At 49.8% G+C, this 13,208-nt stretch overlaps 1 protein-coding gene across 3 annotated transcripts in view; it reads left to right on the forward strand.

The window, feature by feature from the left end:
* Positions 1-9,270, forward strand: part of tnnt1 (troponin T type 1 (skeletal, slow)) — a 59,016-nt gene extending 49,746 nt beyond the window's left edge. For all 3 annotated transcript variants that reach the window (XM_038783825.1, XM_038783827.1, XM_038783826.1), the window contains exons 14-15: positions 2,769-2,809; positions 9,003-9,270. In XM_038783825.1, the coding sequence (XP_038639753.1) occupies positions 2,769-2,809; positions 9,003-9,048 (87 nt within the window). In that variant the 3' untranslated portion in view covers positions 9,049-9,270. The remainder of the gene's footprint in view (positions 1-2,768; positions 2,810-9,002) is intronic.
* The last annotated feature ends 3,938 nt before the right edge of the window (positions 9,271-13,208 follow it).

Here is a 13,208-nt window from a genome sequence, read left to right on the forward strand (position 1 = left end):
ATTTTGGAAGAGTGAGTTCCAAATTTCAGCTACCCTTTGTGTGAAAAAATGTTCCCTCAGGTAACTCCCCGAACAGACTAGAGTCTAGACCATAAGACTATAAGACGTAGGAGCAGAATTAGACCACTCGGCTGAATGAATCTGCTCCGCCATTCAATCATGGCTGATATTCTTCTCATCCCCATTCTCCTGCCTTCTCCCCATAACCCCTGACCCCCTCATTAATCAAGAACCTCTCTGTTTTAAGGACACTCAGTGATTTGGCCTCCACAGCCTTCTGTGGCAAAGGGTTCCACAGATTCACCACCCTCTGGCTGCAGAAATTCCTCCTCATCTCTGTTTTAAAGGATCGTCCCTTCAGTCTGAGATGGTGCCCTCTGGTTCTAGTTTTTCCTACAAGTGGAAACAACCTCCCCACGTCCACTCTACCCAGGCCTCGCAGTATCCTGTAAGTTTCAATAAGGTCCCCCCCCCTCATTCTTCTAAACTCCAACGACTACAGACCCAGAGTACAGACATGGCAACTGGTGGAATATAAAGGTAGCCCCAATAATGGTGGCCACGGCAACCATCATTGATTGTGGTAAAAACCCATCTGGTTCGCTAATATCCTTTCGGTAAGGAAGTCTGCCGTCCTTACCCGGTCTGGCCTAGATGTGACTCTCGACCCACAGCGATGTGGTTGAGTCTTAACTGAAAAGGTCTAGCAAGCCACTCAGTTCAAGGGCAACTAGGGATGGTCGGCAATTATTGACATTGTTAGTGGTGCCTTCTGGATTGTCTCACTAGGGGGAGTAATCTCTCTCTCTACATAGCCTGTTGAATCCCACTCATCTAGAACATTCCTGTGTTTTTTTATGTTCATGGAACACAAACCAAGATGAGTGAAAAAACACAAACCCCCCCCACCAGTGACCCTTCATTGGCAGTCACAGTCGCATCAGATATTATGTCGACAGAACAATTAAAAAAAATCTATACACAAAAACTAGGAAAAAAGTGAATCATTTCCAGCTGGGGTGTTGGTTCCTGACCTTGCGATAACCTGATCTCTCATTAAAGAGAGGAGCTTAAAAAAAAAACGGTTAATCTCGAGAAAACGTTTGAGCAAGGTAATTAACCTCGGGATCTATTTTGAGCGTTTCTCCATGAGAGGAGGTAGACAGCAGCCGGGTTAGCGACTGTACATCACAGGCATGTTTCTGACCCCAGGCTACCTGGGAACGTTGGCGCATGAAGTCATTTAGCATATGCCACTTGTAAAGATTTCGCGGGCAACATGGTGGCACAGTGGTTAGCACTGCTGCGTCACAGTACCAGGGAGCCGGGTCCAATTCCCGGCCTCGGGTGACTGTCTGTGTAGGAGTTTGCATGTTCTCCCCATGTCTGTGTGGGTTTCCTCCGGGTGCTTCGGTTTCCTCCCGCAGTCCAAATATGTGCGGGCTAGGCAGATTGGCCATTCTGAATTGCTCCTTAGTGTCCAAAGATGTGCAGGTTGGGTGGGGTTACGGGGATAGGGCGGGGGGGGGGGGGGGGCCTAGGTAGGGTCCTCTTTCAGAGAGTCGGTGCAGACTGCATGGGCCGAATGGCCTGCTTCTGCACTGTAAGGGGTTCTATTTCAGGGTGTTCAAACAAAATGTGGCTCTCGATTGGTCAAGTGAAACTACGGGCGGTGACACTTTCCTTCAACAAACGACCCTCAGCTTCGCTTTCTAGTGTATTGTACACGTTCCTGCTTCCATGGGCCGGTCTAGCTGTTGTCCAATCTGTGCTCGCCAATCGGCATCGAGGTAAGTGGCATTCAGCCAATGACATTCTCCGAAAAACAAGAGCAATGGAAACTACACAATAGATGAGCAATACAGAGACAAAGCTATCAGCCAGAGAAGGAAAGGTCAGCGGTCACATGGAGCCCAGAGGAGGAAAAAAAATCAATCATACTTTCCAAAATAAAAAAATTTGAGTGTCTGAATGTAACGCAGCCGGACAAGTCGTTTGGTTACCCTGTCAGGCTAAAACTGATTTATTTTTAATTTTTTTGTGGATTGTGGGCACCACTAACAATGTCAATAATTGCCGACCATCCCTGGTTGCCCTTGAACGAAGTGGCTTGCTACACCTTTTCGGATAAGAGTCGACCAGGGTCTGGAGTCACATCTTGGCCATACCAGGTAAGGCCGGCAGATTTCCTCCCCTAAAGGGGATTTGTGAACCAGATGGGTTTTTACCACAATCAATGATGTGGCCACCATTACTGGGGCTACCTTCATACTCCACCAGTTGCCATGCTGGGATTTGAACCAATGCCCCTTATATTAGCCTGGGCCTCTGGATTAGTAGTCCAATGACGATACGACTACACCACCACCGCCCCATAGAATTATCGCTCCACTGCCAACGTGAGGGGCGGCACAGTGGTTAGCACTGCTACCTCACACCGCCAGGGGCCCCGGGTTGTTACCTCAGAGATGGCTCAGTTCAAGGCTGAAGAACTCATGCTCCTTCTATTTCCTGATGACATGGTTAATGTGGCCCTCAACTGAGCTCAGTTTAACTCAGCCACAGGTTGGAAACCGGATGAATTACCTCCAATCGCGCTGAGTTGCCCCAAGTATCCCACGTGAGGCTTGTTCACTCTGCAACCCCAACACTGGCGGACATCTTTCACCTCAGTTTGACATCATAGATGCTTGAAGAGTAGTGAGGTACTGTGTGTCAATTCTGCCTTCACTTCTTTGCTGATGATTAAATATGTACATTCTTTCTAGATTAACCTTCTGCACAACCGTATCAACGAACACCAGAAATTGTAAGTATATTCGGAAATACAGTGTGCATATGAAGATTCCCTCTCCTCCCCGTATCACCCGACGACAGGTCAACCCACAGGCCAAATATTGCTGGCAGTCGGGGGTTTGGGGGTGGGGTTCATAATAACTGCACCAAAACCCAATGTGGTTTTACCAGGATAAGTGAGGTCGTTTCAAAAAGGCTTCAAAGCAGACACATTGAGAGAATTAGGCGTCGGAAGTGTTGTGTCAAATATTTCTCACCTCCTTCTGCTTTCCTGAAGGCATCGCCCGCCTTCTGAGATATGCTCCCACGGATGCCAGCTGCCCCCCACACAGCGCCTGTTACTCATTTCTAACTTCTGACAGCGTTCAGAACCCAGCTGATGTTAAATGCTCGTGTGTTCCAAATCCAAGATGGGAAACTTAGAATGCTGGCTCCTAACTTTGGTTTCTGCAATTTGGTAAAATGTGAGGAAAGATGTGAAGACCAGGGAAGAACATCCCAGTCTGGTTGTGATAAAGCAAAAATAAATGTTTATTAAACAGTAAAACACACAAGAAAGCCAACTAAAAACACACACTTAGCTATATTAATGGCTATCCACAGTACATTTAAATTGACCCAGTTCCAAATCCCTCTATTTTCCTAACCTTAGAGCTAAACCTCCTCAAACAACATCCCATAGGTTTTGAACTATATGTAAAATCCAGCAATAGTTACCACACTCGGCACCTACATCTTTTGTGGTGTTGCTTCTGTCTTGGAACAGAGACAAAATGGCTGTTCGCACATGATTTCTCCATGTTGCTGGGATGGAGTGAACAGAGCTTCCTGCTGCGTGTGGCTATGATGCTAGACCAGCTCTCTGTATAGGTGTAGTAATCCATGGGAGGCAGGAGTTCCGTCACCAGACCAATATTTATTTACAATAACGATATTACAGGAGCAGCTACAAACAGTGATGCTAGCAGTCCAGTCAACTTGAAACTGGCTCACAAAGCCTATACAGGTGATTAATGGCCCCCCCTCAATGAGCTATCATTGAGGGAGCTCATACTCCAATTGGCCAACCAATAAAGCCAATTGGAGTTCATTACAATAGGATAAACGCTGCCACTGATATAATGCTGCTTCCTTTTGATCTGTTCTTATCTGAACTACCTGTCTTGAAGGTCCCTCTCAATTACATTTCTTACACAAGTTCACCTTTTTTAGAATGTAAGTATGAAATTCACCCTCATCTTCTCTTTTGAACTTTGCTTCAACCAAACCTCTACGCCCCATTGTTATCCACGTCGCTATGGTAAACATCTGTTTACAATGTTGCTAGACTAATCAACATACCAAAGACCTCACTCAGTACCCTCACCTCAATCAACCTGTCTTCCTAGCCAATTCCCATTTTAAAATCGTTTGCCCTCTTTTGTTTTGTTATAAATTTAGAGTACCCAATTATTTTTTTCTCCAATTAAGGGGCAGTTTAGCGTGGCCAATCTACCTACCCTGCACATCTTTGGGTTGTGGGGATGAAACCCACGCAGACACGAGCAGAATATGCAACCTCCACCTGGACAGTGACCCAGGGCCGGGATTCGAACCCGGGTTCTCAGCGCCGCAGTCCCAGTGCTGACCACTGCGCCACATGCCACCCTAGTTTGCCCTCTTCTAATCACACAACTACCAGAACACGTTTTCAAATGATTAGATTCCTCAATTTTCACTTTGCCACAAATGCTTGACAACCGTGAGTGCGGCTGAGCTCTTCGACCTATAGAAGACATCGCCACTGAGCCTAGTCTTTGCTCTTGCCCAATCAGCAAACGGAATGCCGCCCGATTTCTTTTGGGCGGTTTCTTTTGTCCTCTGTGATGTGCAATCAGTAACTACTGAAACGAGGATGTAGTCCGAATTGAAGGCTTTAATCAACAAGATGTTTCCCTAACAGCTCGAGTACGGAAAAGGCAGGCTGCTGGGAAACACGGGCTCTTATACTCCGCCTCACTGGGCGGAGCCACCTAACACTCTGACCAATGAAATACAAACCATTGGGCCAATGAGCAGCGGGCCTTCTCCACCAATGGTGGCTCAGCACTCCCAGGTACCGTAGTACCTCTAGTCATACTACCACACTCTGTCCACTGCCAACAAGCAGCCATCCCCCCTCCCCACCATCTCCAGCCCCCACCTCTTCAACCCAAATGCTTGACCGGGGTTTGTTTCACAGCCGGTTCTGCCGTGCGGCTGGTCAACCCAACATTGCCGTTGGGCCCATCTGGTCTGTGTGCCTCAACTGCAGTGCCCCCTTTAGCGGCTGAGGCAGGACGGAAGCGAGCATCGCGGTGTTCACACCTTACTTTAAATCCTCAACAGCACCAAAGTGTGATGTCAGTCAGGTCGCCAGGGCAACGGCATCACAAAATCATGCCAGGAGCTGAATGAGCAGATGGCGCATCAGGAATTGATAGGTCTACTGAAAGTAATCTTTCTTACCCTGCAGCGCAAAGAAAACAAAATAGCCCGCTCCGTGACCCTTCTTTATGCCCCCCCCCCCTCCCCATTTAAAAAATAATTTGCCTTTCCCCGGCTTACCACTGCTTGACTGATTTAAAAAAAAGAGGGATTCATTTTCAAAGGGCAGGATAAAGTGTTGGAAAGGGGAGGGATACAGTCACGATGGGCCAAATGGTCTCCTTTGTGCTGCATGTTGTTTTTTGTCAGGTTGTTGCTCATGTCTTTTACAGAGGCGCAAATGGGATCTGGCAATGCTGGGAGACGTTCTGACGTCACACTGTTCTGCTGAGTTCTTACAACCAGCTCTTACCCTTCATGCTGTTCGAATACTAGCCCAGCATTATTATTGAGACACAGTGGTTAGCACTGTTGCTTCACAGCTCCAGAGTCCCAGGTTCGATTCCTGGCTTGGGTCACTGTGTGGGTTTCTTCCGGGTGCTTCAGTTTGCTCCCACAGTCCAAAGATGTGCAGGTTTGGTGGATTGGCCATGCTAAATTGCCCCTTAGGTGTCCAAAAAGGTTAGGTGGGGTTACTAGGTAACGGGGATAGGGGTGGAGGTGTAGGTTTAAGTAGGGTGCTCTTCCAAGAACCGGTGAAGACACGATGGGCCGAATTGCCTCCTTGCACTGTAAATTCTATGATTCTATATGAACCTATTAAAGAGCATGTGCACTGACCATGATCTTTAAATATTCTTTCTCCTAATTCTCTCCCCAAACACCATGCCCCCCCTTCTCCTCCCCCCCCTCCCCCCACCCCCCGCCTAACCAAACCGCAAGCGCCACACCTTCTCCCCAAGGCTCTTACTCCTACTGGGAGTTGATGTTGTGAGATGGTTGATCCGCCTTGGAGGTTTCACAGCTGGGCCGCGATGGTGTTTTCAGGATCGCCCGGATACAGAATCACAGAATTGTCGCAGTGCAGAATCTGGGCCATTCGGCCCACCGTGTGTGTCTGCACCGGCTCTCCCGATCCTTTTCTAGTTCCCATTTGGATGCCTCGATTGAACCTGCCACTCCCCCGCACTGTACATTTTATTTTCAAATTTTAGAGTACCCGATTATTTTTTTCCAATTAAGGGACAATTTAGCATGGCCATTCCACCTACAGTGCACATCTTTTGGCTTGTGGGGGCGAAACCCACGCAGACACGGGGAGAATGTGCAAACTCCACACGGACAGTGACCCAGGGCCGGGATTCGAACCCGGGTCCTCAGCGCCATAGGCAGCAGTGCCAACCACTGTGCTGCCACTCCATTGTACTCTAAAATACAGGCATCTTCTGCACATCCTCCCCGTGTCTGCGTGGGTTTCCTCCGGGTGCTCTGGTTTCCTCCCACAGTCCAAAGATGTGCAGGTCAGGTGGATTGGCCATGATAAATTGCCCTTAGTGTCCAAAATTGCCCTTAGTGTTGGGTGGGGTTATGGGGATAGGGTGGAGGTGTTGACCTTGGGTAGGGTGCTCTTTCCAAGAGCCGGTGCAGACTCGATGGGCTGAATGGCCTCCTTCTGCACTGTAAATTCTATGATAAATTCTATGATAAATCAGGAAGGGCGCAGGCTGATAGGGCATGGCTGCCTGCACTGATGCACTTTCACAGACTTCATTTGTGAATACAAAAAGAGATTTATGGATAGGAAAACATGTCTACGGCCGAAGAGGGCTCCATCCCCTGGGGGATTCCCCTGACTCTGAGTTCCATTTGCTCACCCAAGCCTAGTGACCCTTTTCTATTGAGTTACCCTTAACTCAACCCCAACCACCATGTAGTCATTACGTGGAATTTGCAGATCTTTCATCCTAACGGGTTCATGCCAATGTTTATGCTCCACGTGAATCTCCCCCATTGTACTTCACCTGATCCCATCAATAGACCCTTCTAATCCTTCGATCCTGCCATGTTTACCTAGCGTCCTGTTAAATCCTGTCCTACATGCAACTGCTGCCATGGTATGTTGATGACATCCGCGGAATAACTGGGGGTTTATATTGTGTGAGGTCCCAGAGTCCCGATAGGTGACTGACCATTTACCTTCCTAAGTGTCATGACTGTGCGTCAGCTGTGTCACATGCACCTTGCTGGTCTCCACCTTCCGACTCAATTGTCCTACTAACTTGCCGGGATCTTCTGCCTCATCCAGCGTTCCCAGACTTCATGCACTTGGGGAGAGGTGACGTCCCTACAACACACCATCATTTTGCACGATTGCCAAGACGCGATCCTGGGGTGTGGCCACTAGTGTGCACGACCATCTACTTGCAGTCACAAGTGAGAGTTGTGGGACACTGGTTTCCCCTATCCACACCCCCTTCTGACGTGGGCTTACGGCTTGGCAGGGAATCAAGGGTACTAGGCCTCACAAGCAGGCTAGCCCGAAACGCATCTCCTTAAATGCAGCTATGCCATTTGCCCCTCGCGCTCCTTGTGTAGCCTCAGAGTCAGTACCTCCCTCACATGGAACTGCCAGCGTGCCATTGCAATGCGACGTGACCATCCCATGCCAGCGTGACATTGCAATGTGGCGTGACCATCCCATGCCAGCGTGCCATTGCAATGTGGCGTGACCATCCCATGCCAGCGTAACATTGCAATGCGGTGTGACCATCCCATGCCAGCATGCCATTGCAATGCGGCATGACCATCCCATGCCAGCGTGACATTGCAATGAGGCGTGACCATCCAATGCCAGCGTGACATTGCAATGCGGCGTGACCATCCCATGCCAGCGTGATGTTGCAATGTGGCGTGACTATCCCATGCCAGCGTGCCATTGCAATGCGGCGTGACCATCCCATGCCAGCGTAACATTGCAATGCGGCGTGACCATCATGCCAGGGTGACATTGTAATGTGGCGTGACTATCCCATGCCAGCATGCCATTGCAATGCGGCATGACCATCCCATGCCAGCGTGACATTGCAATGCGGCGTGACCATCCAATGCCAGCGTGACATTGCAATGTGGCGTGACCATCTCATGCCAGTGTGCTATTGCAATGCGGCGTGACCGTCCCATGCCAGGGTGACATTGTAATGTGGCGTGACCATCCCATGCCAGCGTACCATTGCAATGTGGCGTGACCATCCCATGCCAGCGTGCCATTGCAATGCGGCATGACCATCCCATGCCAGCGTGACATTGCAATGCGGCGTGACCATCCAATGCCAGCGTGACATTGCAATGTGGCGTGACCATCTCATGCCAGTGTGCTATTGCAATGCGGCGTGACCATCCCATGCCAGGGTGACATTGTAATGTGGCGTGACCATCCCATGCCAGGGTGACATTGTAATGTGGCGTGACCATCCCATGCCAGCGTACCATTGCAATGTGGCGTGACCATCCCATGCCAGCGTGCCATTGCAATGTGGCGTGACCATCCCATGCCAGGGTGACATTGTAATGTGGCGTGACTATCCCATGCCAGCGTGCCATTGCAATGTGGCGTGACCATCCCATGCCAGGGTGACATTGTAATGCGGCATGACCATCCCATGCCAGCGTGCCATTGTAATGTGGCGTGACTATCCCATGCCAGCGTGCCATTGCAATGTGGCGGGACCGTCCCAGAGTCCCGCCCGCCGCTGGGATAGCACAGCTTCCCGGTGGGATCTGATTCGGTCGGGCCGCCATTTACACGGTGATTTTCCCTGTGCAATTCCGCAGCCTAATTCTTACCTCCCTTTCTCCAACAGCAAGAAAGCAGCGGGAAAAGGCAAGGTTGCAGGTCGCTGGAAATAAACAACAAAGCATATTGGATCCGCATTCAGATGTCCGCTTCCGACAAAAGGCATAAATCCAAAAGCAAAAACACACTTCCTGACATAGCTCCTGTTTTTTCTTTCCATGGCAGCACAGCCAAAATGTGTGCTTCATGCAGCTGATGAAATGGAATTTCCTGAACCTTTCCCTTACCTTCAATAAAATAAATTGCTAAACAACCTCGACAGAGTTTGACAATGCAACTTTCTGCTTAGTTTTTTTTGTTCATGCACTGACTGATGGCATTTGCGTCTGGATAGACTGGGGTTCAACTCCAAGTTGTATAATTCCCTCCCTAAATCTCTCTCCTACCTCTTTGACCAACGTCTGGATCGCATTGCCTGAAAGGGTGTGAGAAAGCAAACTAATTTCCTCTGGCAAGTAAGTTCACAATCAAGAGGTCACAGATTCAAAATAATTGACGAAAGAACTGGAGGGGAAATGGGAATGTGTTTCAGACAGAGGGTTGTTCTGGTCTGCAACACTTGACATGAAATCCATAGGAACCTTCAAAAGGTAGGGGCGGCACGGTGACGCAGTGGTGAGCACTGCTGCCTTATGGAGCTGAGGGCCCTAGGTTCGATCCCGGTCCCGGGTCACTGTCCGTGTGGAGTTTGCATTCTCCCCGTGTCTGTGTGGGTCAAAAGATGTGCAGGGTCGGTGGATTGGCCACGCTAAATTGCCCCTTAATTGGAAAAAAAGAATTGGGTACTCTAAATTTATAAAAAAGAACCTTCAAAAGGCAATTGGACATGTCCTTGAAAGGATTTAATTTTGAAGGTTACGGGGAGAAAGAAGAGGTCTTGTGGTGCAGTGGTGATGCACCTGGGTTCAAGTCCCACTCCTGCTCTTGATGGCCCAGTTAAGTGGCCAAACAGGTTGAGTATTGAATTATCTCCATCCTTCAAACACATGCCAGAGCCGGGGTAGATTCCTGGTCACCCTTGTGACAAAAGGAAATTGGAGCCGCTACCAATGTCTGCGTGGGTTTCCAGTTTCCTTCCACAAGTCCCGAAAGACGCGCTGTTAGGTGAATTGGACATTCTGAATTCTCCCTCTGTGTACCCGAACAGGCGGCGGAGTGTGGTGACTAGGGGCTTTCCACAGTAACATCATTGCAGTGTTAATGTAAGCCGACTTGTGACAATAATAAAGATTATTATTATCCATATATGCAAAGTGCCTGTTGCCACAGCAACTCAGACACCGCGGGGCAGTTGGCTGGACGGCCAATGTGGATCAGATTGTTGCCTGAAGCAGGGGGGTTCAATCCCCGGTTCTGCCGGAATGGATTTGGGATCTGCCTCATTGGCCTATCCATGGTGATCCCAAGTGCCTGTGGGTTGAACTTCTTCAGGCAGAGAACTGATGAAGAAAGGCATTAAATTGGACAGCTCTTTCACAGAGCTGGCCATGCCACACGCACGACAGGCCGATGGCCCTATTCTGGCTGTAAGACTGCAATTCCATTCCTTGCTCCCTCAAGCATCCCCCGAAAAGGCATGTGTGCTATTTCACTCAATCACCCTCCCTGGTAGTGAGCACCCCATTCTCATCAACTGCGAAGCCTGTGCACAGTGCATTCGTCTGTAACCTGGTCCGTCCCCTTAAGGCTGCAGCTCCAGCATTCCTGGTAAGTGGGGTGGTTCTAAATCCACGTGACCCGTCCTTAATTAATGGCTAATATTTGAGACATGTCTGCGGATTTCCAGAGGCTCATAATGCTTTATGTAAGGAAAGCAATAGGAAACAAAATGTGGTGAAGTGTGATGGATGTCTGCAAAAGTTCCTCCATTTATTTTCTGTATGCGATCCAAGCACATTAAGTAAAAGAATGGCTTATAAAGAGAGGGACATCATACCACAAAATACTATCCTTTGCTGCAGTGCAGTCATGCATCCCTTCAAGGCTACAAGGCCTAATTGATGTAAATGGTTGCGAGGTCAATTAAGAGGATGTTAAATAAACACTAGATTATCGTATACAAAGGTCAAATAAGAAACTGTAACATCTTTGCCGTTGCGTTTTGAGTTCCTGGAAAGCGCCTTCATTACACTTGAGAAATGATGGACCTGAAATAAACATCAGCCAGATGAGCATAGGAATAGGAGTAGGCCATTCAGCCCCTTGAGTCCACCCTGCCATTCAATTGGACCACGGTTGATCATCTAGCAGCTCAATGCCACTATCCCCAAGTCCCTGGATGCCATCGGTGTCCATGAAATCTATCAATTTCTGTCTTGAACATGTGCAGCGATTGCGTTTCCCCAGCCCTCTGGGATGGAGAGTCCCAAAGATTTGCCAACCTCTGACAGTGCAGAAATTCCTCCTCGTGTCAGTCGTAAATGGCCCGGGCCTTGTTCTGAGGCTGTGTCCGCTGGTCCTGGACTCCCCAGCCAGGGGAAGCACCTTGGGCTGGATACTCCGATTTTGAGGCTATGACCGGAGGAAGGGTCTAGTTATACGATGAAAAAATCAGCGAGGCTCCAGCACCGATCCTCCGCCCGGTGAGGGGCTAGCAGCCGCAACACGTAAAACACACAGGCCTGGCGAAATAAACGGCCGGAGAATTGCCGGGTCCGTGGCCGCGCATGCGCACGATATCGACCTGCGGCGGTCGCGCCATACAACATGGCGCCAACCGCTGCGGACCTGACCTGCCAGATAGTGCCGCCTGGACACCTCCGGACCACCCCCCACCAGTTCCCCGAGCACTCGCTGAAGCCCCCCCAGCCAGCCGCATGGCTCCCCCCGCCCCCCGCCTGTCCGCAGCCACCATGCCGGGTTCACGGAAACTGAGAGCACATGTGCCCCATGCCGTCGTGAACATGGCCCATGGGGGGGGGGGGGGGGGGCATCGGGGGAGGGTCTTCAGGTAATGTCCTGAGGCCATCCCAACAGCGCGCATTGCGCGCAGCAACGACACCATTTTGGACGGGCGCCGCCCGATTCGGTCATAATCATGGATTCTCCGCCCGATCGTCGACTACGATATCGGTGTCAGGCAACGGAGAATCCCGTTCTTTTATACATCCACCCTGTCATATCTTGTCAGAATTTGGATATAGATAACGGCCAGGATTTTCCGTTGCTAGTCCGCCCCGCTACTGCTCCTGGCGATGACGGAGAATTTGGCGCTCATTCTAATCTCCCATTCGCTGCAACGGGACAGGAAATCCCATTGGCATAAATGGGCTGCAGAATCCCATAAGACATAGGAGCAGAATTAGGCCACTCGGTCCATCGAGTCTGTCCGCCATTCAATCATGGCTGATATGTTTCTCACCCCAATTCTCCTGCCTTCTCCCCTGTTTAATCAAGAACCTATCTATCTGTCAGTGATTGGTCTCCACAGCACGGGGCAGCACGGTAGCATGGTGGTTAGCATAAATGCTTCACAGCTCCAGGGTCCCAGGTTCGATTCCCGGCTGGGTCACTGTCTGTGTGGAGTCTGCACGTCCTCCCCGTGTGTGCGTGGGTTTCCTCCGGGTGCTCCGGTTTCCTCCCACAGTCCAAAGATGTGCGGGTTAGGTGGATTGGCCATGCTAAATTGCCCGTAGTGTCCTAAAAAGTAAGGTTAAGGGGGGGGGGGGGGGGTTGTTGGGTTACGGGTATAGGGTTGATACGTGGGTTTGAGTAGGGTGATCATTGCTCGGCACAACATTGAGGGCCGAAGGGCCTGTTCTGTGCTGTACTGTTCTATGTTCTAGCCTTATGCGGCAAAGAGTCCACAGATTCACCACCCTCTGGCTGAAGAAATTCCTCCTCATCTCAGTTTTAAAGGATCACTCCTTAAGTCTGAGGCTGTGCCCTCGGGTTCTAGTTTTTCCTACTAATTTTTCCTTAGATACGGGGCCCCAGGGCGGCACAGTGGTTTGCACTGCTGCCTCACGGCTCTGAAGACCTGGGTTCATTCCCTGCTCCGGGTCACTGTCCGCGTGGAGTTTGCACATTCTCCACACGTCCGCTTGGGTCTCACCCTCACAACCTAAAGATGGGCAGGATAGGTGGATTGGCCACTCTACATTGCCCCTGAATTGGAAAAAAGAATTGGGTACTCTTAACTTTATTTTTTTTTAAATACCCTTAAGAGAATCTTGAACTCGGACTCCTAAGTCCCTTTGTGCTTCTGATTTCC

Source organism: Scyliorhinus canicula, chromosome 23 (genome assembly GCF_902713615.1).
Source record: "Scyliorhinus canicula chromosome 23, sScyCan1.1, whole genome shotgun sequence".
Classification (NCBI taxonomy): Eukaryota; Metazoa; Chordata; class Chondrichthyes; order Carcharhiniformes; family Scyliorhinidae; genus Scyliorhinus; species Scyliorhinus canicula.